Here is a 15,465-nt window from a genome sequence, read left to right as displayed (position 1 = left end):
AAGCTGAAAGTGTCTTTGTACAGAAAGGTACAGTCTGTCAGTCAGTACAGATTTTGCACAAAGAAAAGTACTGTGAGAGTGTACATATTTTATGTCTTAACAAAAAGGCCATAGTTAAAATGTCTTGCTCTTATGTTAATAATGCTCTTTTGTAAAGTTAGTAAAAAAAAACCCAAAACAACAAAAAAGGAATTCTTAATCATTTTTTATATAAGTTAAGAATTATTTATACTGTATTTTTAAATCAGTTTGTTCAGATTAAACTTACATCAAACTTAAATTTTGACTTTTTTTGTTTGATCAAATTAAATTACCTGAGTTAAGTGATAACATTCTACATTCACTGACTTCTCCCTTTCTTTAGAAGACAAACCCCTGTCAGACAAAAAGAAAAAGGGTATTTCATCAGGAAGGGATTTAATTAACTCGATCCAAGTTCTGAACTTGGTCAGTAGAGATTAAATTTCCTAATAACAACAACTAGAGGAAAACATAGTTATAAAGTTTGGAATTCAGAGTATCCTTATCACCTCATAGTATTCTGGAAAGTGTTATCCAAATGTCACAGTGCTGAGAAGTGACATGGTTTGGGTCTCAAGCTACACAGATCATCTCAGCGAGGTCTGAAGATGTGCACTCCTTACATAGCCAAGATTCTGCAGTTTCTCCTATTTTGCAATTTCATATCAAACAGGTTAAGTCAAACCAACTGATTTTAAGTAGAGCAAGGTCTCTTCTAAACTGAAGGGAAAAAGATGAAGCCTCCTGACACTGCTCATGCTCTCCTTAAAAAAGGAATAAGTAACAGAGAAAAGGAAAATACAGTGTGCCTGCCTTCCCAGCTGAAACCTGCCTGGCTATCCTATGGTAGAAACAGTAGCAAGGCCCAAGATTCAGGCTTGAAGTGGGTTAAAAACCCATAATTAGAACAGCTGATAGAGTAAAACTAATTGGCTTACTTTTAATAATGCCACATTATTTTGTACTACAAAACACACCTGACAGAACAGGATCATTAAAATACTGCTACAGAAGGGGAAGGATAAAAGCTTGAAAATGGGGGGGATTCTCACTGCAGCAGCAAGTAGATTCTTTCTTCTCCCAAGTGGTGACTGATAAATCTTTCTTACACCTGTTACTGATTTCATTCTACAAGTACAAAAGCAAAGGTTTAGAGAGATTTGCATTACTCAAAGGCAACAAACCACAAACCTTTCATGTTTGGACACCACAGCTGCAAAAATAAGAAACTACAGTACTTAGGCTTAGAGAAATGGTCTTCTCACAAACAAGCAATGTGGTAGGAACTATAAAACTTTAATCTTTATTTCTGATCTCTTTGACCACAGTTAGGAATGCTCCTTAGGTGTAATCTGAGGGGCTGCATTGTTGTCCACCTACTCACAAGTGGACAGAGGGAAACCAAATGCCAGGCTTTTGTCAGAGGTTATTTTCAGCTTGGTGATAGCAATGGCATTGCTCAGATCCCTGAAACTCTCTCTCATTCCCCTCCCCTCCCAGCTTATAGGGCTGAGAGCAGTGGGCACTGCATTTAAAGAGTGCAGGAATCCCCTGTGTTCAAACCCTTCAAGGCCCAAGAAAAGAGAGAGAAACTTCAAGCGACTCAGGTAAGTGGAATAAATCAGGTTTTGCCAAGACTGTTTGATCAAGGGTTTGGGTATTTAGTAGAAACAGTTTACAGCTTGACAAAGAAAGTAGCTACAGTACAAAAATAGGAGTCCTACAGAGCTGAGAGGAATATTTTAGGGTTGGAGCAATAAACTGATAGGAGAAATCCTTGCTGGGCTTCTCAGCTTGTTTAATAGCTACTGATGTTACAAGAATAGGGCTCTGGGGACCTCATTAATGAGAGATACATTTTGGCTAAATGCAAGACTTGAGAACAGAAGTTTCAGAAAGCTTAAAAAAATGTTGCTGCAGAGCTATAGAATTGTTTTCCACAACTAGTTTGTCTTTGCACATGAACCTTTTAAAGGATACAAATTTCCATGCTTTCGTAATTGCTCAGATCAAAAGTATTCTAGAAGTAGAAATAAAAAAAAAAATCCTCAAAATATTTCATGTCAGTGATCAATTGGTTTTTTATCTAATTAGAAGAAAACTTCTATGCAGCCTTGAGAGGAAATGGCTAGATAGAAACAGAGAACAAAAGAACTCACACACCCATCACTCAAGCACTAAAAGACAGCACAGTTGGTGAAGTCTTAAAGCTCCAATAATTAATAAAAATAACAAAGTTATTTACTTTTAGAAGTACCTAAAGGTAAAACTATTTCAAACAGTAAAGCCTTGTATGTAGGTAAAATAAACGTCTGATCTCAATCATCACAGCAACATTTTACAGTCTGTGAGGGTTTTGCTTTGCACTTAAAAGACATGGTGCATGGATAAGGATTTAGAGAAAGATCTCATGGAAGGAAAACTGAAAGCTGATAGCCCAGGATTAGGTCTGGAAAAATGAACAGGCCATTTGTACAGCAGGATGCAGTTTCCAACAGCCACATGAACTGAACTCTGTGCATGTATGGGCGAGTGTATGTGTGGGGGTGTGGTTGGTATTAAGTCAGAGCCATAACCATGTACCTTGTTCTAGTGTCAGGGCATCAATTTCTGGAGGTGTAATCTTCAATATCTGCAACAGTGTGCTTCAAGGAAGCTTTAAAAGAAATGTGGCATTACTGTGCTAGAGGATAATAGGTAAATGGAAGGACACAGAGGTGAAACAAAAGACTTCAGACATAGGACTTTGGGGGTTTTATCAACTTTGCACATCACATGCTTCACATCAAGTTGCTTAAAATCTTTTGGTTCAAAGAATTCAGTAACTTAGAGCAACTCCTACCAGTGAAAAATCATATTAGCTTATTGAGTCAGTGTGGAAATTCCCATTCCTTGATCTCCATGTGTTGATTTATTGCAGAAATAAAGGAAACATGCCTGCAGTGGCATGAGAGAGAGAGAGAGATGGAGAGAGACTGCAGTGGAGGCGAAATGTATGACAGTAACAAACTTAAAATTTACCTGTATCCATAGTCCATTGAATGCACTGGAATATAAAGCCTATTATAATAACTAGATAACAACACTGCATCTTTCATTGCCTGTACTCACTCTTTGAACACAAACACTTTCTCTGTTGTGAATCTCTTCTGCTGGGAGAGAACACTTTCTGCAACAGAATGGATTTCAGCAAAACACCTTCAGGCTCTTTGAGAGGCAGTGGCAGGAATTGTGCTTTACACTGTAGATAAAACACCACACAGCAAGCATTACTTGCAGAAAAAAAAATCTACAGCATCATTTTATTGCTACTTTTATAAAGGAAGCTCTATACTGTTGTCCCCACAGTGCTGGTGATGCTTGTAACACAGCACAGTCACATCAGTCACTGGTGGTCACAGGACAGGGCAGAGGGGAGCTGTGATTAGATACTGCAAGTGAGGTCCTGGCTGCACTGGCATTTCCCACAGGCTTCAGCTGGGAAAAGAATTTCCAGTGCAGCCTTGATACTTGCAGTTCAGTGCAGACTGATTTAATTTGGTATTATTACTCTTTATTCATTAGATAAGGAATTGGTAAGCTTGTACTATTGAGTCTAGACTGAACAGCAAATAGAGAAGCAAGGCACATCCTATCCATTGATTCAGCTTTTCTACCACAATTTCTACCAGTGATCACAGGGAGGGATCATTCCCAGTCCACTCATCTCCTTCAAAGCCATCCTGTAGCACATGTGGCACCTTGAGATAATCCTCCCAGCCACACAATACATGACTTCTGCTTCAAACCCGAGCTCCAGACTACCAAATGGGTAAGCAACTAGAAGGGAAAAACTCGTTTAGCAAGGAAACACCAGAATTTCAACACCTTTTTTACCTGCACTACACTGCACAGCACTAGCACTGGCTTTTACTCCTCTGCATAGATTCATCAGGCCAATACTGCATCAGCTTCCCATCTAAATATATTCTTGGATTATATTTTTATAAATCACATTCCAATTAGAATGAGAGACACTCCCTGAGAGTTATGTGCCATCCAGATTTGTACAGTATGACTAAGAGCACAGGAGAAGACTGCTCACATTTTTTCATGCCTGTGCAGAGCACAGAAACCCTTCAAAGGTCTCCTTGCTCCAAGGCTAGCTGAGACACTAGTTTAACAAGCCCTAAATAATGAGAAGCATGTATCCTTGGCTGTACATCTGATGTGTAGAAATTCCACTCCACATAGTAGCTTCATTTTGAAAAGGAATGACATGAGGTGCTGAATGCTATTAGAGCAAGGCCAAGAACACTTCTCCACTTTGCAAGTAGCCTGAGTGCCTGCCAACATGCTGCAACATTAATACTCAAAAGTTCCCCTGCTGCATGGTCACTACATCCAAAGTGAGCCCACTCTGCTTCCCACTAAATCACCAAAATACAAGTGACGTGTGGTTAGCAGTCACTGCAGGATAACCAGATTTAGACAACAAAGTTCAGGGATTTGAAGGGGATTTAGATACTGACACCCAAGGAAATGAAGCAAAATTAAGATTTGAGGTGCAATTTTTTTTCCACAACAAATAGGAGACTGAGTTTTATTTGCACTTTGTAAGGGTGGAGGTTTATCCACTGTTACAATTCAGATGAGTAGAAAACTATGGATGCCACCCACCCTGTGGAATTTACTATGCAATGGTAACACTGCTGCACAGGCAGCATCCATAGGGATGGCCACAGCAGTTTAGCATTCAGGGAGAGGAACAAAGCAAAGACAGGAGGAGCACATGTCCTGGTAGCTCACCAGCTCTGGGGCTGCCAGTGCGGACACCGCAGCACACGCTGCCGTCCCGACACCACCGTCCTCCTGGGAATGTTTTTCCTGCAACTTCTTTCTCCTCCAGCTTCACATCAGGTGATGCCAAAAAAACATGGAAAATGTGTCTGCATGCCCAGTCACGTTACTATAATTAGCCTGAGGAGCAATGGTTCTTTTAAGAGCTCTAACCACAGCCCACAACAGCACAAGGTTCGCTATCGTGCATTATCAGACTTTTTCAGAGATTATTTTTTGCCTTCTGCTAATGATGTCATTAGAGTTTGGTTCCAACAAGCATCCCATCACCACAGACTGAGAGGCTTTGTGTGCTTTTGAGGGGAACTAGAACAGCACAAGCAGTTTTACAGAGACTGGAGCTGTGCAAACTGCTCTGCTCCAGTGCTGCTCCAGATGGTTCAGGATTTGACTCGAAACCGAATCTGAAAGGGAACATTTGGAACACAAAAATCTCATTTTTACCAAGTGTCACAAAAGGGATTTTTATCTCCCATCACTCTTCTTTTAAAATGTTTGAATCATTACTTGCATTATTTTCATATATATATAAAATGGTAGTGATAAAAATTACTTTAAAGATAGGAGAAAATACAGAATGGCAGAATGAGACAATAAGATTTTACCTATGTGAAAGATTTCTCCATGTTCCTTTACATCACCTTTAAAAGAAACAGAAAAATTATTTTATCAGGGGTAACAAAAGTCGTAAAGAAGATAAAGCCTTTACTGATTTAAGAAGAGATCAAATTCATCATCTGTTCTTTGTGTGCAGTTATTTTTGTTTATTTCAGCTACATGAGATTTTTTGTTCTTACCCATTAGATTACAGATAAAGAGAGACAGAGGCAAGCTGAGGTCTCTTTTCCTTCTTCCATCATTACTGTTTCTACCTGTCAGAGTAGGCTGGCTCATGAATAAGCCTCCCAAGAGAACAGACAGGGTCTGAAAGAGATGAACAGTGCCCTTGCTGTCTGACAGCAGAGGACTGGGCTGACTGAGCCGGGGAGCTTGTTCAGCTGAGCATAAATCAGTTTCACAAAGAGAGAGGTTGGATCTTGCATGAGGATGACAGGTGAGCTGTCTGCTGCAGGGAACAGCCACAGCAGTGAACAGGTAATTACATAGGGGTAAAGCTACACTAAAAAACCCAATACTAAACCAAAAATGTTTGGATGTGTATTGTTATCAAACACTGATTGTTAAAACCTGCTCTCCTTGCTATGTCTTCAGTGTTCTGCTTCAGCACATGCAGACACTCCTATGGCTGGACAAACATCTGTAATGTACTCCAGTGTGAGTTGCCATAAAGAATCCCTTTCACCTTCAGCTTGCAGAGCTGGCATGTAGAAATTTTTCATTTAATCCTGCAATTCAGGAGATAGAATACAGAAGTCACTGAGGTGACAGTGGAGATGGGAGGTTTGTATTTGATGTTGAAAACACAAGCTATGTGAAAGACCAGCTACGTTACATCACTGCTCTGGTTCCTCTCTCTCGCTTGACCGTGGAGGAAAATTCCCAGGCACGAGCCCTGATTCAGCATTCAAAATCCTATTCTTAACTGGGGATATCTCGTGGTGAATTTAATCAAACCCAAATACCACAAGCAGGCTTCAAAAGAACTATAATAAGAGGGTGACTTGGTTTTCCAAGAAGGATGGGGAAGGCGTGTGCCAGGAGCTGGAGAACAAAGCGATAGCGCAGCGTGCAGGTGACAGGATGACGTCCCAGGCTTTCCAGAAACGATGACTCAAACAAAAAAATCAGAAGGGCAAACCATGGGTTGGGGTTGTTTCAGATGTCTGATAGTGCAATCATCAGAAAGGGCACTTACTGAGCCTGCCATCAGGCGACCCAAGCTGGGCTCCTGGCTCTGAGACTTCTGTCCTGACTGACCTTGGCCATGTCACTTCAGTAGTAACTGGGATAGGAAGAACTGGAACAATAAGCACTACTTTTTGTTTGTTTGCTTGCTTTTAATCTCAGATGTTTCTATTTTTAAAGAAATCGACAAAGAAAAGCATACCTCCAGCACCTTAGGAACCTACCTGTTGTTACTCTGTAACAGCTGTGGCACCGATCTTGTTTTATGAGGAATGCAGAGAAGCAACAACTTGTTTCTATTAAAACGTCCTCTGAAATAACATCATACAGTTCTTAAGCTTCAAGGTGGAACTATCCAGGTGTGAACTGTATAAAATGATATCATATTGACACAGAAAATTGCCTTTATCCATGTCACTGAGGAAGCTCACGGGGAGCTGGATCGACCGAGTCCTTGGCTTTGGATAGATATAAAAACTATTAAATGATGTCTTAACAGAGAGATTAGGTAGAACACTGTTCTGTAGAAAAATTAATGCCAAATACTGTCCACACTTTTATTTAAATTCCAGTAAAGGTTCAAAGTCTTTGTTAGCCTCCATGACAATTTTCCTCACAAGCCAGATCAACACACTTAAAGCAAAAACTGAGAGGAAAAGGGATACAGGGTAAGGCAGGATTGAAATAAAGTAACTATTTGCTGGAAAATAAATCCTAGAGCCACTTCTCCAGAAAAGATTCGAGTGATCCTGGCACCTTTTAACACCTCACAGTCAGCTGACATATTTACCATCACAACCTACTGAGCTAAGGAACAGCCCTATTTGCAAGAACGGGTGACAGAGGACAGAGGATTTTGACTTAACCTGTCTGCCAAAGCACCAGATGAGCACCCTAAATTCACAGAGGACACATCCCCCTCCTGCAGAGGCAGGTTGGCTACTGGTGTGCCTCAAAACCCTGTTATACCAGCCAGTTCCCAACAGCAAGGAAGTCTCCCCAGATCTTCCCTCCTTGGTAGGGACAGCCACGTCGAGGTTGTGGGGACTCTCAGCCACTCTCTCATCTCCCTGATAGCAGATAATCCACAAGTACTGTGGTGTAATTCACACAAGTAGGCACTGGCTTGGAGCCACCCTGCTACAGCAGTTAACTGGACAGGGGTAAAAAAAAAATCAACAACAACAACAACAAAAAAATATAATCGAGCTATTGTGTTTAAAATAGTTCACTCTTGCTGTTGTATTCATTTATGTAATTTGATTTTCTAGATCACCCTTGAGCTCTAAGGATGCCAAACTGGGGAGGTGGAGCCAAATGTGGTGCCTGTGAAAAGACTGTGTACCACGCTGAGGAAATCCAGTGCAATGGAAGGAGTTTTCACAAGACATGCTTCCTCTGCAGTAAGCTGGGTTCACTTCACACTATTCCCACAGCTCTCTACAAATCAGAGAATTATAGAACAGTTTATGTTGGAAGGGACCTTAAAGATCATCTTGTTCCAACTCCCCTGCATGGGCAGGGACACTTCCCACTAGACCAGGTTGCTCCAAGCCCCATCCAACCTGGCCTTGAACACTTCCAGGGATGGGGCAGCCACTACTTCCCTGGGCAACCCTTTCCAGTGTCTTGCCACCCTCACAAGAAATATTTTTTTCCTAATGTCTAACCTAAATCTCCCCTCTGCAAGTTTTAAACTAATGCCACTTAAATCTTCCATTTAAAGCTACTAAACTTACTTTTATATTGCTCTGCTTCATAGTTTTCCCAGTTCAACATGTTTGCTCACAGGTCACAGAGGGTTTTAAACACTCTAAATAACATCCAGGATGAGAGAAGCAACCAGCATCAGCCTGAGTTGCACACAGGGCAAGTTTTGTAAAGCTTATGCATCTTACTTCTGGGAAAGTTTGAAGGAGAAGGCAGTCACATGTTAATCATCCTTCCTCAAGTACAGCACAGTGAGACTGATTCACTGACTCTGGTCTGGCACCCTCTAGAAACCTAAAGATAAAACCTTTGGTTTCCCATCCTTTTAGTAATGGAAGGATGGAAAATGAGCTTATCTGCTTTCAAAGCAGCAGCCACTTCCCTGAAATGCCAGTTTGCCCCTCCATGGCAGCTCTTAATAATCAGTTTTCTAGCCCTTCACTCTGAGCAATCTTTCTCTCAGGCTCCTGGTTTTTCTTTTTCCAAACATGCAGGGGGTGGTTATTGACAGGGACACTAAAGGTACTGAAGAACAGTAACCAGGTCCATCTCCAAGAAACTCAGTCCTCTGCCCCACAACATGGCATACCACAGGTTTCTTTCAAGTTAAAAAGTCAAGAACAACTGAACAGAGCTTGTAAGCTGCAAGTATCTCATTAGGATACTATAAAAGATGAGTACTTTTACAGTGAATCCCAAGATCAATGCATTTCAGACAAAAAAGCTTTTTTTTTTTTTTTAAGTGATTCTTGATAAACAACACATACCCATTAGCTCTGCCAACTCTTTGGTCTGTTGTATTTTGGAGCTTTTTGTATGGTTTTGGCTGGCTGGTTGGGGTTTTTGTGTGTGTTGTGGGGCTTGTTGGTTTTTGTTTGGTTTGGTATTGATTTGTTTTGGGTTTCTTGGGGTTTTTTGGGGGGTTATTTTTTAAATTTATTTTGCCTCTTGTCATCACAAGTCTTAAGTAAATTGTTAATAGGTCATATACTAAAATAAGGATTCCCAGCTGAGCTATGTTTAAGGTCAAAAACTAAAGATGCATCTGAGCTCTGCTGGCATATGAGAGGTATGGTAATTTGCTGTACTTTTCCTATGATTCACACTACTGATCAGGAGCTCTGGACAACTCAGTATCATGTATCATGTTCATGGGCTTTTCACTAAACCAATTACAGGATTTCATTTCTCCAGAGAAGAAAACCAATCCTCCCCAACATAATCTCAGGTACAGAAACAATTAACCTCTTTGGCTGAGCTTTTATATTTCTGTATTAAATATAAACATTTACATCCTACATTATATTTGACTAGACACACAAAACACACTGGTATTTTTCATCCAAGAAAGTTCAATTTAGGCAAAATGATTACCAATTCAAACCAGCCAGTTAACACAGTTAGAACCAGACAAGCTCAACTAAAAATCACACCCTCTCCTCTCCACAGTATTTCCCTTGAAAGATTACGAGAGAGAAATTCCTTTCCAACAAACCCTCCTTCCCATGCAGGTTGCTGTTTATCTACCTTGTTCCCTTGTCAGCTGTTACTTAAGCTGCAGCTGTGATGGACATTTGGCAGGATCTCACACCACCAACCTGAAACTTCTCCCTGCTGGCTGGTGAACAGAATCTGTTGGCAGATGACAGGTCTGCAAGTTAGTTCAACAACAGCACTTCAAGGGCTTTTGCTCCATCTGTTGTGGTGAATTGATACTCTATCCCTAAGGTGCCAGAAATAGATGCACTTTATCTGCTGCTGGAGTTTCCATCATCCCTTAATTCCCCCAGCAAACATAATTATCATCTCAAAGCTGAAGAGGCCAGAGCATGAGGAGATGGGGTTCACACATACACAGAATCCCCTCGTTTTATTTCTATTAACTATAAAAGTCCTTGCAAATGATTTTCCCCTCTGTGCAGTACAGTGATGAGATTAAAGCTGCAGAGGAACCAGTATCAGCTTAAATTCTCTGATGGGAATGAATTTTAGACTCACAGCAGGACCACTAAGATAAATATGGGGGAAAAGGGACTCATCAAACACTCAGCTCTTCTAGAGTCTGAAATTCTAACCACTTCCAATACTTGTGCATTTCAGAGGTTTCTGTTGCTTACAAGATCTCAGCAACTTCATTTTCTAAGGTATCACAGCCCATGCATGGCTGGAATTCCCTCTGTGGGGCACAGACTTGTTCAAGGGAAGTGGCAAAAGAAGTTTTTTCCCTATTTTTTGTTACTCTTATCAGCCACCGTTGATATTGTGAACAATTTGCAAGAGGTGTTGAAATTTTCATTTTTAAGCATACTACAAAGCCCTGGTTTTCTATCAGCAGTCTGAACTGAAGAAAACCCTCTCTGAATGGGGTGGGAGCTGCCTGATGCTGAGTTCCCAGAACAGTGCAGTCACTGAGCAGATGAGAACAGCTCCTGGGTTTTCTTTCCATGCACAAACAGCCAGGAGATGCACTGGACTAGTAGCAGAATTCAGTCCCTAACTGCTGAACCAGTTTCAGAAGAGAAAAAAGTGGGAAAAGAGGCATCTAGCTGCCAGGGCAATTCCATGAGATCAACCACACGTGAGGCTGCTTAGCTCTAGGTGTGGCTTGTGCTTCCCAAACCAGGGATACCTCCTTACCAAGATCCCCAAAGCAGTAGCTCTTGGCAATCATTGACTTTTGGTCCTTCCAAGTTGAGGCCAGGGCTAAAGCAGCACTGCAGAGGGTATCAGTTGTGTTCCACAAAGACATATCAAGCATTCCTACAGCATCATTCTGGTCCAAAAGTCTCCCTCACTTTGCCAGTGAGTTAAGCCATCTCTGTAGCCTCTCTAACACCTCATTTCCCTGTATTTTTAAACCAAACACTAGTAGCCATTATTCTGAACCACAGCCATTGAACCTGGAAAACACAGATGTTTATTTGTGCCTCTCTTTCCCTGTTCTCAGTGGCCTGCAGAAAAGCTCTGGACAGCACCACAGTGGCAGCTCATGAATCTGAAATCTACTGCAAAACTTGTTATGGGAGAAAATATGGTCCCAAAGGAATTGGCTTTGGACAAGGGGCAGGATGTCTCAGCACTGATACTGGTGACCATCTGGGCTTGAATCTGCAACAGTGAGTGAAACCCTCCTGACAGCATCTTTTTCTGGTACTATTTGTCTAGCAGGGTATTTTAGAGATTTTATCCTGTTTCCATAACAACAACTAGCACAAGTAGCAGAGCAGACTTTCCTACAACCTTTCTATCAGTGGACAAAGTAATTTACCAGTTTTTAATGATGTTCAGCCTCCTTAAGCCTTCTTTATGAATTATCTCCTCCTTCAAAGGGCAATTATTCTCCAGAAGCAGCCTTTATATGCCACCACAGATGCAAATATTCACTGCTATTTTCATTTGCTATTCACAGCACAGTGGTAAAGTCACATTCACTGCAGAACATGAGAACACATTTTTTTCCTCTCAGAGGTTAAAACACAGTTAAGTTTTACTGTTTGAGAAATAATCACACTACCACATACTGTTAACTCTCCTCTCAACGGAGGAAATAACATTTCTAAATCCTCCCTGTGGCTCGAATAACACTCACAAACACACTGAGAACATGTTTGAACAAAGGAATTCTAATGGGAAACCATCTTCCAAAAGCCTCAGCTGCACATAATTATCTCTGACAGAACATTTTTACAGTATTTTTCTACAATTCTCAAAGCTGTGGATTTCCAAATCAGCAATACTTTCTTCTGGTTTTACTATAGGGAAACCAATTACCCAATCCACTGCAAGAAAGAAAAGCTTAACTCAGGTATTTAAGTGGAGCTCCTTTTAAGATCTGAATCCATTATAGGCAGAGTTCTGTATCAAAAATTGTCATGTCCTGCAGATTTAATGACCTGTTGCAGGCCAATAATCCGATAATTCAGAACTCACTCTGTGAAAGGCTTTAAGCCAGCACAAAGACATAAAGCACCAGGTCCAGAAACACAAAGCAAAGCTACTTTTCTGATGTGCTTCTGAGCCAGGACAGCTGAGACCCCCAGTTCCCTGTCCAAATGTTAGTGACTAATGAAACACCTGCATGCAAAATCCAAGGTCTTTTTCCCCTGCTCACCACTGAGTACCAGCAGTTACAGAGAACAGAGAGGTCTTTTGCTTGTATTTCCCCTTCTTGCCTCTCAATAAAACAAAATTCTTTTTTATTTTCACTTCTCATTAAATATAATCTTTTCTCCACATGCCTGCTGTCAGCTCCCTGCATTAAGCCCAAACCAGATAATGTCAGCAGTTACAATATCAGCTTTTCAATCACACAACACAATTCAATAAAATACTTGCATTTTCTCTTTGTTCCCCCTTTCAGCATGTCCAGCAATATTGTGCTTTTTATCCCTTACCAAAAAAAAAAAAAGCATGACATCATGTTTCTAGAATGAAGATAACACTTTAAACAGTATGTTAAACCACTGGAAACTTCTGTTTCAGGGGTTCACCAAAGTCTACTCGTGCTTCTACACCAACCAATCCTTCAAAGTTTGCCAAAAAGATGGTAGATGTTGATAAGTGTCCCCGTTGTGGCAAATCAGTGTATGCTGCAGAGAAGATCATGGGAGGAGGAAAAGTAAGTAGTTACTCCAGCACTAGACACACAACACACCCTTCCAGTGGTGATAAACTATAACTAGTATGGCCTTGATCTTTTCCATTTTTACTCATGGTCTCCAGGAAGAAAAGACAAGGATGAATTTGCAGATCTCTAGATAGAGTCCAATGTTCTTCCAGGTTTAAAACCTTTTTGTAGGCTGCCTTCAATTTTTCTGCATCTTGTTGGTGTCTGAAGAACAACTATTGTACAGGCTGGCTCTGTCATTCTGCTACCAGCTCTAGGAATATTTGTAATTTATTTGTAGTGGACATTGCAGATACATTAAGGAAATTCTGTGACTAGAAAAAGAAAAGCCTGCCTCATATGACACTGCTCTAGGAACTCACACTAGAATATTACTTCTGCACATCAAAAAAGTGCCCTAAAACAAGAGTAGTATCTGAAGCTCCCTGCTTTTTACCAGGCCTCCAATCACAACAAGGTCACTATGTAAAATAATGATATGGGATAATAAAGTCATTGAAAATAGACTAAGACAGAGTGACTAAAAATAGAAGCCATGAGACCAAAAAAACAATTTCAACCTTTAACACCCCATAAAAAAGCAATAGTTCTTTGGTTCTTGTACATTCCATAATATACAAGGAGTTGTCTTACTTCCCTCAGCCCTGGCATAAGACTTGCTTCCGCTGTGCTATCTGTGGGAAGAGTTTAGAATCTACAAATGTTACAGACAAAGATGGAGAGCTCTACTGTAAAGGTAAGAGTTGTAATGAGATGAACTGGGGTACTGAGTCAAGATAAAATTAATCTTTTTAGACCTAGTTCTGTCATCATGACTTACCTTGCTGCATGCTTAACAACATCATGAAAATTCCTTTTTATCCTTTTAACAGCTTTCTGAGAGCAAAGGAAAGAGCTGTGGCTAACACTGCAGTTTCATCTTCTACTATTAGCTTTTAGAATTTAAAGCTGTAGTTCTTCTACAAATATGACATCCTTTCAGATCTGTCCTCAGACCTTCTAACAGGAACACTGGTCATATCTGTTGGGCAGACTCTTGTATCTGTGTAATCTGTCAGAAAAAGAAAAAATCCAAAACAGAAAAAACCCCAAACCACAAAGATACAGATCTTCAAAGGTCATATACTTATGCTCATGGTCCTAATTGGACTTCTTCCCAATAAGAGTTAAAAGACACTTCCACTACGTTGGAGGATATACAGAACACGTTCATGCTAAATTATACATCCAGATGTTCTCAGATCAAGAGAATTCAGATTTCACTCAACTCTTAGAAACAGCATAAAGGGGGAAATAGCCAAAAGTTTTATGTGCTAGGTTGAACTTTATGGAGAATGCTGAAGAAGGGTAAGTTCAGTTCTGTGACTTTGGGTGCAGTCTGACAACCATAAGTGATCAAATTAATGTATTTGGAGAAATATGGTGATCATTACTACTTCCTCAGCAGAGCTGTGATAAATAACTATGCACACTTAGAAATCTATAGGGAGAAAGTAAGAGTTCAAACTCCCATCAATAGTTTCTGGATTATGCCCTAGTTCTTCTAACATCCTTTGAAAATCCCTGACTTATTCTTCAGTCTGTATTACTCAGACAGACTGTTTTACTGAACACTTTCAGATAGAAAAACAACTGTAATGAAAATGTTATAGATTCCAAATACATAAATTTTCTTCAATTATTTTGGGAGTTGAGGTGGGAGTTTTGTTTAATTCAGTATGTGATTCCTGTTTTCCTCTCAGAACCTGTCGACTTGTCCAAGAAAGATGCTATTTCAGATTTCCTTCCTTTTATCAACTTAAGTTTAGAAGCAGTACTAAACCCAAAAGTTACTGACCTCTAGATGAAAACATTCAGAATTCCATTTGCCTCTCTCCTTCTTCTCCAGTTTGCTATGCAAAAAATTTTGGTCCCAAAGGAATTGGGTTTGGTGGCCTCACTCAAGCAGAAAAGAAAGAGGATGAATGAGCAGAAATGGATGCAACAGACTCAAGCTGCTGTTGGAAGCTGTCAAGTGAAGCACTAAACATCACATATTGCTACAAACCTAGGGCATTTGTTTAGTATTTCCCACCTTGCAGGCAAAACTTGTGAGCTTGTATCTTAAGAAGTTCTTAGAATGGCTTAAAAAGGTACAGGGATAAAACTAGATCTGTGTTTGCTTTAGAGTGAATAGAAGACAAAAAAACCCTCGTGAAACAATATTCATGGAACACTGTTTCTTAAACTATTTTTACCACACTTTTGAATGGAATTTTAAAGAGGCAGCATTCTGTCCCATTAAGATAGATACCTTACAGAATGTGAGAGCCAGAGGGTTCTGATTTAGGCTGTATTTTCCTTCATTCAGTGTTTTGCCATCTGTATTTTTATCTCCTAATAGCACTTTGACATTTTGTGCTCAGGCAAAGCAGGTGTTACTCACTTTCAGATAATGAAAATGCTTTGAAATTCTTCCTCTC

At 40.3% G+C, this 15,465-nt stretch overlaps 1 protein-coding gene across 1 annotated transcript; it reads left to right on the top strand.

Moving 5' to 3' along the window:
- The first annotated feature begins 1,573 nt into the window (after positions 1–1,573).
- On the top strand, positions 1,574–15,408 carry CSRP3 (cysteine and glycine rich protein 3). Its single transcript, XM_008504794.2, has 6 exons — positions 1,574–1,628; positions 7,938–8,069; positions 11,324–11,492; positions 12,859–12,994; positions 13,646–13,739; positions 14,892–15,408. The coding sequence occupies exons 2-6, from the start codon at positions 7,958–7,960 to the stop codon at positions 14,969–14,971; spliced, it is 591 nt and encodes a 196-aa protein (XP_008503016.2). The 5' UTR covers positions 1,574–1,628; positions 7,938–7,957; the 3' UTR covers positions 14,972–15,408.
- Positions 15,409–15,465: the final 57 nt, after the last annotated feature.

The sequence above is a fragment of the Calypte anna genome, chromosome 5 (genome assembly GCF_003957555.1).
Source record: "Calypte anna isolate BGI_N300 chromosome 5, bCalAnn1_v1.p, whole genome shotgun sequence".
In the NCBI taxonomy this organism is placed as follows: Eukaryota; Metazoa; Chordata; class Aves; order Apodiformes; family Trochilidae; genus Calypte; species Calypte anna.
This window is presented reverse-complemented; position numbering and strand designations above follow the sequence as displayed.